Source organism: Anabrus simplex, chromosome 7 (assembly GCF_040414725.1).
Source record: "Anabrus simplex isolate iqAnaSimp1 chromosome 7, ASM4041472v1, whole genome shotgun sequence".
Lineage (NCBI taxonomy): Eukaryota > Metazoa > Arthropoda > Insecta > Orthoptera > Tettigoniidae > Anabrus > Anabrus simplex.
This window is the reverse complement of record NC_090271.1, coordinates 229432072-229447680: the sequence shown is the minus strand read 5'-3', so window position 1 is coordinate 229447680 and position 15609 is coordinate 229432072. Positions and strand designations below refer to the sequence as shown.

The window sequence follows — 15609 nt, the reverse complement described above, 5'->3', positions numbered from 1 at the left end:
GTTTTGTTCCAAATTTCTATGGTTGAAGATGTCTCTAAATAGGAGACAAAATATATCCCCTTAACTTTATTATTCTTAATAGAATAAACAATTTATAATATTGTAAAGGTGGAAAATTTCTCAAAGCATTCCAAAATATTTTAATTTCAGCCATTGCCAAGTCACATGAAATGAAACGCCTGTTGCCGCTTTAATGCTTATACAGAACAGTGTATAATGAAATCTCAATATGAAAGGCTTGAATATGACACTTACCTGATATTCAGAAGCAATATATTTGAAAAATAGTGTGGCTGGTATTCGGGATTTTATATGGTATATAAACATCATCAATAGTCCATATTACTATTAAAATTTGTGTGTATGAAATGAAATGTGACTTTCTTTCAGATATCAAGGAAGAAACGCAAGACCATGTACCGTTCGAAAACAAATGCGGAATTTGATAAAGCTGAGTTATTGCTGTATGAAGAGGTAACACGCATGCCACCTTTCAAGAGGAGAACTCTGGCTTTGATAGGCTCTCAGGGAGTTGGCAGAAGAACACTGAAGAACCGGCTGATCAACAGTGATCCAGAGAAGTTTGGTGGTGTTGTCCCTTGTGAGTTGTGCCAGTTTTACCATGGAACACTCTTTTGTCTGTAATGAATTGCAGTGGAATACATTTTTGTCTCTAATGAATACTGTGAATAGGATTTTCAGGTTACTTTAGTCAGACTAATGGTTGTTAGTACACAAAGAAATCCTTAAACTATTTTGCAGAGGAGGAGGTTGTTTAATGTAAATTTACATTGCTCAAAAAATATATTTGGTCTCTTCTCTAGGTGTTCTTTACTACATTGTATGAATGCATAGTGGGATGGAAATTGGACAGTTATGGCAATAACATGTCCTGTTTATAAACCACAGGGCTCCATTGTCATCCGGATGTTGGGGAGGTGTCGGTGTCAGTTGAAAAGTATGAGTGCCTCGATTCAGTGTGTATGCAAAGGTTGGTCTGTGCAGAATGTAGTCTTTACAAGTCATGGCTGAGTTTGCGGACCAAGGTAGGCAATGGGAAAGGCAGTTGTCATTGAATGAAGCCACTTGTGCACTTACACTGCTTCAAGAAGGCTACTCACAGAGGTACATTGCCAGAATGCTTGAAGTTGTTCAGAATACAATTTGGTATCTGTGGAAATGTTTCCAGGAAACTGGAAGTGTTGCCAGGTGCCCTGGCACAAGCCGCCATAGGAAAACAGTTCCAGGGCAGAGTTGTATTGTGCATCTACAAGCTCTCCAAAACCGCCAAGTTACAGCAAGAGCACTGCAGGTGGACCTACAGCAGGCTTCTGGAGTGCAAGTTAGTGACCAAACAGTCAGAAACAGGCTTCGAGAGGCCAATTTAAGATCCCAACAAACAGCTCAGCACTGGACAGATTAGTACATTGTGGCAGGAGACTGCATTTTGCTAGAGATCATCTACACTGGCAACTAAGACACTGGTGTTCTGTGCTGTTCTTGGATGAATCCCGTTTGATCTTATATCATTCATATGGTCATCCAAATGTCTGGAGATGATGTGGGGAGCGATTATCTGACAGCTGTACAATCCACCATTGGTTATGGAGTTGCGTCTATTATGGTGTGGGCTAGCATAAGTCTTGACACGAAAACCGATGTCCTGATCATTTTCAATGGATCCTTAACTGTCCGATGGTATATTCATGAGATCTTGGTACCACATGTTTCCTCACGTGAGGCAACTTGGAGAAAACACTGTATATTCATGCATGATAATGTTAGAGCTCATGATGCCATCATCGTTTGGATATTCCTTCAAGAGCACCACATGCAACAAATGGAGTGGCTATCCAGAAGTCCTGATATGAATCCGATCGAACAAGCAATGCATTTGAGCAAGAAATCTACCACTCCAAACACTACAAGCCCTGGAAGATGTCTGTCTCAAGTGAACATGCAGCCCCATTTCATAAGTATAAGAAGGTGTTGTGAAGCTGTTATCCATGCGAAGGGTGGCAGTAATATAATAATAATTTTGTGTGGCTATTTCTAGCCAAGTGCAGCCCTTGTAAGGCAGACCCTCCGATGAGGGCGGGTGGCATCTGCCATGTGTAGGTTAACTGCGTGTTATTGTGGTGGAGGATAGTGTTTTGTGTGGTGTGTGAGTTACAGGGATGTTGGAGACAGTACAAACACCCAGCCCCCGGGCTACTGGAATTAACCAATGAAGATTTAAATCCCCAACCCAGCTGGGAATCGAACCCGGTACCCTCTGAACCGAAGGCCAGTATGCTGACCGTTCAGCCAATGAGTCGGACAGGGGTGGCAATGACTTCTTTCAATTCTTAACCACTCAGCGTGGAGTGCCATACACTGCATGCAGACTCCTCAACGCTCTGTGTCGTGGAGTGACGTACAATGCACGTGCGTAGCAGCTTCTGCTTTGTGCTTCTATCTGGCAAATAGTTCTTGAACTATTACCAATGTAATAAGATATATCTATAGATGAAGCATCGATCTTTCATTTGATGCATATATCTAAAGAGTTTTTATTGATTACATATGATATATTGTGTCTGAAAAACCAACAAGTTCTGTTGTTAACATCATGACAGCTAAACGTTTTCTTGTGATCGCAGATTCGAAAATTAATGATGTTTTACCGAACAATGATGCAGAAAATTTAGTCTCATTAAACAAGTACTAGGGGAGTGAAAGCAGTGATCGTGACATTGATGTTACTTTTGATACACGGGAAAACGGCCTAATGTTATTGATGGTGGGTTTGTGTGAGAAGACATAGATGATTACAGAAGGCAAAAGGAAATGTTTATGGCAGATTATAGGTCTCAGAATGCTGCAAAGAACTGCTTATATCCTGTGTGAAAATTTTTTAGTTTTTTCTACTGTTGTGTTCGTAAAGATGATAGTAGTGTAGGCAGATATTTATGCTCAACATTATATGCGGTCACACAGTATGTTATTTCCATTCCAGTTGAGGGTAGATGAATGTTTACTGGTTACTGTGGAGAAAATGTATGTAGTTTTTGCATTGTGTATGTTAATGAGCATAATACAGAAACCTGTACTGGGGTCTTATTTCTCAAAGGAAATAAAGGGTACTAGCTACTCCTATATTTGATTTAGCCATATCTCTTGTTAGATTTGAAAGCATCAGAAGATTCCACCACTTCATTGACCTTAGGTAATTCCAGTAAATTATGCTGTTTGTGTGTTTATGCACTCATAGCATACTGAACATTTTGGTAGAATTCATTGAACCGCTTGTCATTTACGCCCGATTAACTAAAAGCCTGCACTCATAGCATGCTTGGTGCTATACTCCTCCCGTAGCACAGGGTAGCCAGGCAGTGAAAGTTGTCCCACGCTGAGAGGTAAATTGTTGCAAAGAAGTACAGTAGTTTAGTTTTCATTGCAGGTTTGTTTTCATTTCAATATGTATGCATATCATGGAGGTATGAACATATAAAAAAAATTAAAAATTGTTTGAGCATCATGTAAAATATCTTAAATTCACTGATGTCCAGAATATTTTTTACAATTATTTGCAAAGATTTCACATAAATATGTTTTAACTGGACTATGTTGACAACACACTGCATATTTCAATGTAATTATGAAATACCAACATAGACAGAAGGGTGGGGTCTCATTAATGACTCATTGGGCACTTCTGTTTTCACGAAGATATGGTTACGTTATAATCATTATAAAACATGAAAGCCATCTTATTAACAGTGCTGATGGTGGTACTTATTATTATAATTAATCATAAACAGTCGTATCAGCACACTAAATTTTATTTCAAAACCGGTTTTTGTACTCTATGTCAGTGTTGAAATTATTTTTGAAATATTTAATTTTACATGAGTGTGTTGTCACATTGAGTTTTAAAACAGTTAAAATAGAGCCCTGTTGAGATGAACTATAAAAGAAGAAAAAAGAAAAAACAAGTGTAAAAGTATGCACACAATACATATAAAACTTAAATAATGATGTAAAAAATATATGACATATCATAGGAAGGGCTGGATCATCCTGAGCATGAGAATAATCCAGCCCTTCCTATGGTATGTCATATATGGTATGTACCGTATTTCACGGCATAATCGTCGCCACCGCGTAATCGTCGCATCCTTTATTTTCAATACAAAAATCGGACTTTAAACCTTTAATTACGTAATCGTCGCACATCCAAATTTTGTTCACTAATCTGATTAAAAGGTAAATGGAACTGCAACGTAAGTTGCACATGAATGCGCAATTTAAATACATGTATGGTTTATGGGCAATTTGACAACACAGTCACGTTTGTGACATGTTGCACAACGTATAAATAAATAATACCGGTATATGTACGACACATGGCTTACCGGTAGACTATCGGCAGTTTGACAACGTGGTCGCGAGACAGTGTACTATTTATTCACCACCTACATATTATGATTACCGGTAGGCTATCGGCAGTTTGACAACGTGGTCGCGAGACAGTGTACTATTTATTCACCACCTACATATTATGAGTTCCCATTTGAAATACGTAAGGCTGTAAGTTATCGCTTATCGGCAACGTCGCCAGGAAATACCGGCTAGGTAGGTTGAATGGACCTCGAACCAGCCCTCAGATACAGGTAAAATTCCCTGACCCGGCCGTGAATTGAACCCGAGGCCTCCGTGTAAGAGGCAAGCACACTACCCCTACACCATGGGGCCGGCTCTTGTGTTATTGCGCACGAAGTGAAATCCAAGACGATAATGCAGATTTCCACGGAATTATTCAGCCGAATTATTTACGATGTCTCAGTTGTCATCGCTAGACTCTTATCTTACTACTACGTCATAAGTGTCCGGGCATGGGATGAAAACTTTTATCCAAGCAGTCAAAATAATTATTATCCAATGCTATTAAAGTTTTATTTTATAAACTCGTCAGTAATGTAATGTAAAATCATCAATAACTGGGAAGAAATATTAACCTAATTACCGTATGTTTAAAAGAAATTGAAAAAAATGAATGTTTGTTACTGACGTCTCGGAATACAGTCAACTATACAGTAGATCTACACCGCGCTAGCTAGAGCTCCGGTTTGCGAGCTTTGCACAAGCAGAGTAGTGTGTCGCAACCAACGAGCTAAACTGATAAATTGTTGCATGCTTCTTTGCTGCCTAACAGTAACGGCTGCTCTGGAATGGACAGATCACAGATGCATTTATTTGTTTCAGATTTACGTGATTACTGTAGACATGTGTGCGTGAGAATTTAAGTTTTTAATTTGTGTTTTGGGTGTTTGCAGAAATAATTTGTTTTAATAGTGAACAATTACGGAAAGTCATTTATATCGCAAAACATTAACGTGTGAAGCATTTATAAGCGATTATGGGTAAATATAGAAACTATTCTGCGGGCTTCAAGCTAAGCGTAATTGCCTTCGCTGAACAGCACGGGAACAGAGCTGCAGAAAGAAAATTTTATGTGAGTGAAAAGTTGGTGCATGACTGGCGGAAAGTAAAAAACAAGCTAAAAAGCACAAACCCTTCTAGACGCGCGTTTAGAGGTCCTAAAATAGGGAAGTTTCTTATAATTGACGAAGAAGTGTTTAGGTACGTCAGTGAAATACGTAACAATGGCTGCAGTGTATCATATGAAATGTTACAAATTAAGGGACAGGAGGTAGCGCGCAAACACAACATACCGGTAACTCAGTTTAAGGCGACTCATGGGTGGATTAAGGGGTTCATGCGACGACACAATCTGTCAGTGCGAAGGAGAACAACACTAAGCCAAAAGTTGCCTGCTGATTACACGGACAAGATTGTAAATTTTCACCGATTTGTCATACGTTTGTGCAAGGAAACTTCGTACTTCCTTTCTCAAATCGGTAATGCCGATCAGACTCCAATCTTTTTTGATATGCCTCGCAACAGCACTATTGCGCTAAAAGGATCACGGAGTGTATTAATGAAAACCAGCGGTAGTGAGATGTTGCGATGCACGGCAATGCTAGCCATTACAGCTGACGGGAGAAAGTTGCCGCCTTACATCATTTTCAAGAGGAAAACGATGCCTAAGAATATACAGTTTCCCCGTGGAGTTCATGTACGAGTGCAACCAAAGGTTTGGATGGACGTAGAACTCATGCTGGACTGGGTTAAAACTGTGTGGAATAGAAGACCAGGTGCACTACTAAAACAACCAGCTCTGCTTGTTTTAGATAGTTTCCGGGGTCACCTCGTGAACGAAGTGAAGCAAATTCTCACTACAAATAAGACACGACAGATAGTCATTCCTGGTGGCCTAACATCTGCTTTGCAGCCACTAGACGTATGTGTTAATAAACCCTTTAAAGACCACTTACGTCGATTTTACAACGAGTGGATGATGAGCGGCGATCAGCAATTGACGCCCGCCGGAAATATCAGGCTTCCACCCTTGGACTTGTTATGCTCGTGGGTGAAGAAGAGTTGGGATCTTATACCACCTGAACTAGTCTCCAAGAGCTTCAAAAGGACTGGGATTTCGAATGCACTAGACGGTTCCGAAGATGACGCAGTGTGGCAGGGAGACGAAGAATCTGATACTGGTATTAACAGAGGCGAGGACGGCGCATCAGATAGCGAAACCTGCGATAGCGACACTGAAGATTTGGAATAAATTGCGTACCGGTAAGTCCGCATTTCACAACAAAGCGATAATTTTTTGCAAGTGTAATATTTTAACTTTAATACTCAAATTAATGACAAATTAACTTAATACGTTCATTTTTATTTTCAGGTTGGAAAAACGTTCGCCGAATTGTTGCGAAAAATTATGAATTTTGTTTTAGACTATTTTAATTATTTTGATGTATAAACGCGAGTATTACGTGCATCTTAAATTTGTATCAAATACAATTTAGTTATAAATACATTTTTTGAGTAATACAAATACTGGTATTAAATATTCATTGTATAATGGTCGCACCCTACAATTTTTTTCGAAAATTTTGGTATAAAAAGTGCGACGATTATGCCGTGAAATACGGTATTTTTTATCCTGAGCCTGAGGATAATCCAGCCCTTCCTATGGTATGCCATATATGATATATATTTTTTATCCTGAGCATGAGGATAATCCAGCCTTTCCTATGGTATGCCATATAAGGTATATATTTTTTATCCTGGGCATGAGGATAATCCAGCCCTTCCTATGGTATGTCATATAAGGTATATATTTTTTATCCTCAGCATAAGGATAATCCAGCCCTTCCTATGGTATGTCATATACGGTATATATTTTTTATCCTGAGCATGAGGATAACCCAGCCCTTCCTATGGTATGCCATATACGGTATATATTTTTTTAATCCTGAGCATGAGGATAATCCAGCCCTTCCTATGGTATGCCATATACGGTATATATTTTTTATCCTGAGCATGAGGATAATCCAGCCCTTCCTATGGTATGCCATATATAGTATATATTTTTTATCCTGAGCATGAGGATAATCCAGCCCTTCCTATGGTATGTCATATATGGTATATGTTTTTTTATCCTGAGCATGAGGATAATCCAGCCCTTCCTATGGTATGTCATATATATATTTTTTAAAACATCATTATTAAGTTTTATATGTACCGTACTTTATATGTACTTCAGCCACTTTTTCGTGTATTTTGAAAATATATGGAATTTTCTGAAAAAAATATTATAAGTTCTGCCGTATTTTTTCTTCATTGTTATGTATGTACATAATAGTAATTATAACTCAGTAATGAATTATGATTATCGAAAAAGCAGCCGGAGTTACCCCGTGTTTTGGTGTAACTTCGGCCACCGTGTAAATAACTCAACAAACAAACTTTTTTTTTTTTTGCTATTTGCTTTACGTCGCACCAACACAGATATGTCTTATGGCAACGATGGGATAGGAAAGGCCTAGGAAGTGGAAGGAAGCGGCCGTGGCCTTAATTAAGGTACAACCCTGGCATTTGCCTGACAAACGAAGTTTCCTCCAACTTAGTATTGATTAGGTGGTCAATTTAATAAATAACTAACTGTTATTATTCTAATCAAATATCATCAATACGGACCAGAAATGATATTTATTACATGTAAATTAAAACCATTCAGGGTAAAACAGACATATAGTGATCAAATTTACAAGATATTTCCAAACAACTCACATTTTCCCCAAAGAAGAAACAAGTTTATTTAACTTAAATCTATAAGCATTCAATGATATAAAAATTATGTATTATATTACGTAACTAATTTTACTGGCATGAAAGATAATGAAGATAGCAAAATCATATTCTCTTGAGTCCAATGTATGAAGAAAGATACAAGTTGAAAAATAAAATTTTTTGGATTGTTCTCACAATACACTGGCGTCTACATTAAAATATATCTGGCCTGTCAATTAAGCTCTTGAATTTGTATCGCCCACGTCTGACTGGATCCCGAACTTCCAAATTCCTCACAATATCATCTTTCTGGATGTCACATTCATCATCAATAACTGGGAAAGTGAAGTACACATCCTTTCCAGCTTTCTTCCTCAAAAACTTCACTACCAAGTGCTCTCAAGTTTCTTTAACTTCTCCAATATAAAATCGCTGAATTTTGTCCTTGGAAAATTTTACAAGTACAAAGTTTCCTACTTCATAATCATCAGTCCCATCTACTTGCTTTTACAAACTTGCTGCCCTGTCTTCAGTTGAAATTCTCTCTCCTTGGCTGCAAAGTTCATCATTTCCTTCAAGCTCCTCCTGTTCGTCTTGGGGTTGCTCTGATATGTGGTTTGTGGTTACACTTCATCCAGACCTCTTATTCAGTTGTTTTCCTTTGAATCTGGAATTATTATTCTCTCCTAATCGAGATGTCTTCAGGAGATCCGTGAATGATTCGCTCCATGACTTTTCCGAACTCTGATTTTCGGTAAAGGCAGGAAGTCTTTTTAGGACAGCATCTCTATTTAGAGGACAAAGTCCTGCAGCTCTGAAGCCAGATTTCAGGGTAGTTTTCAACCTTTCATCCTCATATCCTCCAGGGCCGCCTTGAAAACTTTGTTTTACGTAGGGTTCCTCTATTCTTATTCTTCCATTTGTTCAGATGTTTCCTCCAAGACATTTTAAGTGGACAGAAAAGTGCAACATCCAATGGCTGTGTTAGATGAGTTGAATTTGGAGGCAGGAATGCAAACGATATATTGTTATTCTCACACTGATTACTTCCATTGACAGATGGCTGGACAGATTGTCACCTATTATTACTTTTTTACCAGGTAACTTCTTGAGATACGGCAGGCAAATAGTAGAAAACCATTCCTCAAAAATGACCATATCAAACCAACCACTTTCATTTCTGTTATAATGAGCACCAGTGACACCACCTTCCATCCAGCCTGGGTACAAATGTTTGGCTCGATAGAGCACATATGGAGGCAACAACTTTCCTGAGCCTGTTCCTGCCAACATGACAGAAGTTCCACTCTTTGATGAGTCAGTAATCCTCTCAGGGTGTTTACTTCCTCTTTTTACAATCACTTTAACTTTACCCGGATCATCTACAAAATTAGTTTCATCGTAGTTTATAATGTTTTCTGGAGGAATTCCATCCAGTGCTGTTTGTAAGTTGTCAAAATATTCACCAATTTCTGCTGATCCTACGGAGGCTCTAGCACGTTTGATATTTTCCGCAAAGCAAAACGATAAATCTCGATGTCTGTCAGTAAAACTTTTGAGCCAGTCTGCTACAGGCACATTATCTTTGAAGATGGAAATTGTTTTTTCCTCTCTTCTAGATAATCCTTCACCAAAATTCTGATGTCTCCAGGTGTTAACGGATATCCCCATACAGCACATGTAATAAGTCCATGAATGAGGTCGGCTTCTTCCTGAAAACAAACACCAGAGACAATAGGTAAATAAAATATCTTGGTTGGCAATACCTTGGGGGTATAAAGGAAGCAGTTACATATAAGCGGCAAAGCAAACCTCAGCTGAAAGAATGCTTGGACGTCCTATTTTTCCCATGTGCTTCTTGTTCAGCTTGTCTTGCAGGGTCGATCGCGGAACAGCATATTTCTCCGAGGCTTGCCGAATCGTTTCTCTCTTCTAATGCGTTTTCTAGGTAAACGGGATTGTAATTACAATACCCGCGGCCGCCTTAAACTTTCTTATATCTTCTTGGCACGGCCGAAGTTAACCCTAGAAGAGGACAACTTTTATCACAAAACTATTCCATGGAAAACCTATTTGAATAAAATGCATCAAATCCCGTTGATCAGTTACCAGACATACTTACTTTCTAACACCATAAACCACTGGAGTAGAGAATGAGATGCTGGGGCTGGAGAACAGTTTGTTTTCCAATGTTACCCAACAGGACAATAATCGGTGCTGCGAAACAAATCGCTTTACTCAACAATAAGCCCGCCTATATTCTGTGAACTAGCGAGTGTTGATAGAGTATTCTATTGCATGCATATTTTAGTTGTTCCAAGTGATTCAGCTTTTATAGTATAGGGGGCAGGAGAAAATCAGTGTTGCCATGCGTCAGTGGCCGAATTTACCCTGGATGGCCGAAGTTTATGATATTGTGTGCATACTTTTACACTTGTTTTTTTTTTTTTTTTTTTTTTTTTTCTTATTTTATAGTTCATCTCAACAGGGCTCCATTTTAACTGTTTTAAAACTCAATGTGACAACACACTCATGTAAAATCGAATGGTTTTTAAAATAATTTCAACAATGATGATGGACCTCAGAGTCTAAAAACCAGTTTTGAAATAAAATTTAGTGTGCTGATACGACTGTTTACGATTAATTATAATAATAAGTATGGTTAGGTTTTCAATTTTTTCATTTGACTTCCATATTCTAATGTTTTACAAATGTATTATTATTATTTCTAGAATTCAGTTAAATATAATTTTAATTCTGTTGTTCTCATTCCATAAAGATATTCCCCAAAAGAATATGAATGATACAGTTACTGTTTAAACTAATAAACTAAAGAAATACCTCTCACAGTTTAGAAAAAATAGAAATTAATATATTCATCATCCTCCTCCTTACCCATTATCCAGCTCTTACCAGGTTATGGTATTTATGGCACTTTTCTACCTTCCTCTTTTCTCGTTCAGTGCATCAAGTTGTTCATGTATTTCTTTGCTGTTTGTTCCCGAGACCACAATATCGTCTGCAAACAGCAATAACTTCATCACCCTATTCCCATATGCTTCCTTTGTCTCCTTTACAGTTTTTTTCCACAGCCATTAGAAACAAAAGAGGTGACATCACACTCCCCTGTCTTAGTCCACTTTTATTTTGAAATGAAGTCTGTATGCTGCTGACACAGTTCTTGTTTATTGCCTGCACCATTTCTACAGTTTTTGTACCCAGTCTCCTTTTGACAATGGTTTCCCAAACTTTCTCCCTGGGAACACTGTCATATGCCTTTGTTAGATGTATGAATGTCACGACCAGATCCTTTCCATATTCCCAATTCTCTTCCATTAATTTCCTCATGCTAAAGATTGGGTTCACTGTAGATCTTCCACTTCTGAAGCCATACTGATCCTCGTGCAACTCCCCTTCTACCTTTCTTCTCATTCTCCTCCCTAATATTCTTTCCAGTATTTTTGCCACTTGTGATAAGAGTGTGGTTCCTCTATAGTTATCACACACTTTTGGTCCCCATTCTTAAAGACTGGTATTAATATTATTTCCTTTCCCCAGTCTTCTGGCACATATTTCTACTTGCATATGCACTTAAACAATCTGTACACCCATTGTAGTCCAACAGGTCTAGCAGCCTTTATCATTTCAGAAATTTATATATTACTACTTTATTTACATTATCAGATACCTCTCGACCTCCAAGAGTGCTTGAAGAAAATGGAAAAGGCTATTGGTTCATTGACCGGGTATCAATGGAACAAGACATTAAGGAGCACAAGTTTCTGGAATATGGAGAGCACAATGGGCATTTGTATGGCACGAAATTGGATTCTATCCGGGATGTAATACGTCAAGGAAAAATGTGTGTCTTGGATTGTAGTCCCTCGGTGAGTACTGTTTATGAAATGGTGATTAGTGATGTTTGTTTTAAGGGACAAAATACCATGATTATCAGCCCTGCATTTGAAATGAAGCCCAGCTAATCATTTTGTGATGTTCTCAGTAATGACAGAGCCAAATTCAACTTCCCAGTCACTCAGTCCCTTGAGAGTTCTTGCAAATTTTTATTGCCTGTAGTTATATTGTACTTTTTGATCCTTTGGCTATAGTAACTTTGTTAAGTTGGTTCCTGTTTGTAATGGAATAATGGTGGATTTGTCTGACATAACAGAATAGAATCTCATTTTTATGTTCCCACAATTTATGTTTCTCTGCCATTTAGGTAATTTTCTATTCATTCTAACTTAAGACCTATTCCTGAATATAAGTGGTTTCTTCTTCTTTGAACAACATGATAGAATATGAAACCTTTCTGGACAGTAATAACCTTAGGAAGGAAGAAAAAAAGGAAACTAATAGTGTTTTGGGTAAATCGGGTGAACTCATAATAGATCGCAGGGAATCACTGGACAAGTAGAAGGAATATTTTGAAAATATAGTAAAAGTCTGCTATAGCGAGTATGGCATATAGCGAGAACTCCATTGTAACAAGATTTTTTCTGTCCCTTGAAAATTCCTTTATTAAACTGTGTATTTTCCTTTGGTTACAGCGAGAACCCTATCACTGATGCATCCATTATAACGAGCGATTAAGCGTGCATTATTATTTCTGTTATTGATATTCATGCACTCCAACGATTACAATGAATTCAAATGATCATCTTTGGTGTAGTTTTCGCACTATGTGCACTAGCAAGCTCTCTCGTCGACATTCGAACTCAAAGGGAATGTCAGAGTCTATCACTAAACACTCGTTGACTGTTGTTCTGTAAACATAATTCAAAAATGAAAGAGAACTTGTTTCCATAATAAATGCATAAATGGCCTGGCCGATAGTAGTAGTTGACTTGTTAGAAATAATGGCTGAAGTAAATGATCGATTAATTTAATGTCATGTACTGAAATTAAGTAAGAATGTGATACAATTCAAAATACGGCGAACTGGGCTAAGTGGCTCAGACGGGTAAGGCGCTGGCCTTCTGACCCAAACTTAGCAGATTCAATCCTGGCTCAGTCCAGTGGTATTTGAAGGTGTTCAATTACATCAGCCTCATTTCGGTAGATTTAGTGGGAAAAAGAACTCCTGCGGGACTAAATTCCGGCACATCAGCATCTAAAAAAAACCCGTAAAAGTAGTTAGTGGGACGTAAAGTCAATAACATTATTTTTTAAAAATGTGGCGCAGAAAGGATGACCGATTTCAGAGGTAGTTTATTTAGCAAAACCTCATTTGGACATTTCTGCAGGAGACAAGGAAAACATACTATTGAATACACGAATCAGAACTATCCCACAGGGATATGCTTTCTTTTCCAACAAGCTACATTTTACGTCATGTATGTATGAGTACTGTGAAAGATATAGGCTATCTACTGTTTCTAAAGATGAGAGTATTGAAAGGCATGAAAAAAATGAGAGAACAAATATTAAAACTTTTTTCACTGGGGTTTATTAAATAACAATTGTGTATTAAAAGGTGTGTAAAACATCAGACAACATATATACAACATTGGCACAGGGGTCCATAACTGTATCAGAGCATTATTTTCAGATTGCACTCTTTCTAAAACAAATCTCAGCTGAAGCCTTATATTTCGGATCAGTAGGTAACAACAGATTTTTTCTGTCCCTTGAAAATTCCATGGTAATAGTGAAAATCTGTGACACTGTAAGTGATATTTTTTTAATGTAGGTTTAATACGATGACGTGAATCTGGAGTTTGAATTAATGGCATGCTAAGCAAGAAATCGTTTTAATCAGGAAACATTGTTTGCTGGTCACATTCTTCGACCATGAATTATTTGGAGGTTAAACTAGGCCCAGTGTGAGAGGATTACTTTGACAGTCATTTCAAATGCGACAACACTTCGATTGACTCAAGGTGCAAGTTTTGACATACGTGCCACCATTGAAAGATGTGGATGCCTGTCCACTTCCTGGATTTTAATTTTGTCTTCATTAGTAAGGGATAAACTTTTTCAGTATCCATAACTGGGCTACACAATAATATGACCATGCTAGTCAACTTCACAGCATTATGTTCCTCATCTGTATGTAGGCTATCACGCGATAAATATTCGCTACCCTTCACTATATCACTCACCACACAATGAATTTCTAACTTCTGAATGGAATGTGAAATACAAGCACAAACAGGCTTTCTAGGTTATTCAGCAATATCAATGAAAACCAGAGAGCAAAATTGAACTTTCTTGAGGCTAATGGCTTCTTTTCCAAAGGTATAATTTACCCTGTAAAATTCAGGAATTCAAGGCAATTTCTCGTTTGTGCGCAACTTTCTCTGACCAGCCTCCTGTGGCAAGGGCCTTAATCTGTGTTGGAAATCTGTTCCTTTCACAAGGGATGACAAAGAACATTTTCAGGGCCAGGAAAAATGTGATCGTACTCCGCGGTAATAGTGAAAATCTGTGACACTGTAAGTGATATTTTTTTAATGTAGGTTTAATACGACGACGTGAATCGGGAGTTTGAATTAATGGCGTACTAAGCAAGAAATCGTTTTAATGAGGAAATCCGTAGCGAGGTTTCACTGTATTTTCTCGCGTCTGGTTAAATTTCAGAAAGGCTTTTCCCATGTAAATTATAGCGAAATGGTTATCTTTACTCTACTGGCACTTGAAATATATTTTTGCGATGTATATAAGTTAGGTTCGATGATGCTCTTTGAATAAGAAAACAAATGTTTGCCACAGAAGCCACTGGAGTGATAATACTCCAGTTTTTCAGAATGAAATTTAACATACATATTCATGTTGTCTCAGAATTAGAAAAAGAACTAACGAGTAAGCCATAGTATGTAAATCTGCGAAAACGCAAGTTTTGAACAAACTTATTGCCATTTCATACCAATTTTAATGTCTGTGGGGTTCCCCTACCTGACTCTTTTTTTTATACAAAAAATCGGATGTTGACAATACGCTATAGCAAGTAAATTTGTTGCCATTATGAATTCTTGCTATAATGGACTTCTGCTGTATTCTCCCAAAAGGAAATCTTCCTAGTGAAATGAAATGTCGTATGGCTTTTAGTGCCGGGATATCCCAGGACGGGTTCGGCTCGCCAGGTGCAGGTCTTTCTATCTGACACCCGTAGGTGACCTGCACGTCGTGATGAGGATGAAATGATGATGAAGACAGCACATACACCCAGCCCCCGTGCCATTGGAATTAACCAATTAAGGTTAAAATCCCCAACCCGGCCGGGAATCGAACCCAGGACCCTCTGAACCGAAGGCCAGTATGCTGACCGTTCAGCCAACGAGTCATCTTCCTAGTGATGTCATGGAAATATTATGCTCGAGAAAGAGGAAAGGATGGTAAATAAACTCCAATGTCTTAAAGCAGTGGAAAAGATTAAATTAGACATGAAATGGTGAAATATAGTGGGAAGGTAGGGATGAA

The 15609-nt window shown here is 38.0% G+C and overlaps 1 protein-coding gene across 3 annotated transcripts in view; it reads left to right on the top strand.

The window, feature by feature from the left end:
- Positions 1 to 15609, top strand: part of vari (MAGUK p55 subfamily member vari) — a 331137-nt gene that overhangs the window by 293280 nt on the left and 22248 nt on the right. For all 3 annotated transcript variants that reach the window (XM_067150876.2, XM_067150875.2, XM_067150877.2), the window contains 2 exons: positions 391 to 601; positions 11872 to 12074. In XM_067150876.2, coding sequence (XP_067006977.1) covers positions 391 to 601; positions 11872 to 12074 — 414 coding nt within the window. The remainder of the gene's footprint in view (positions 1 to 390; positions 602 to 11871; positions 12075 to 15609) is intronic.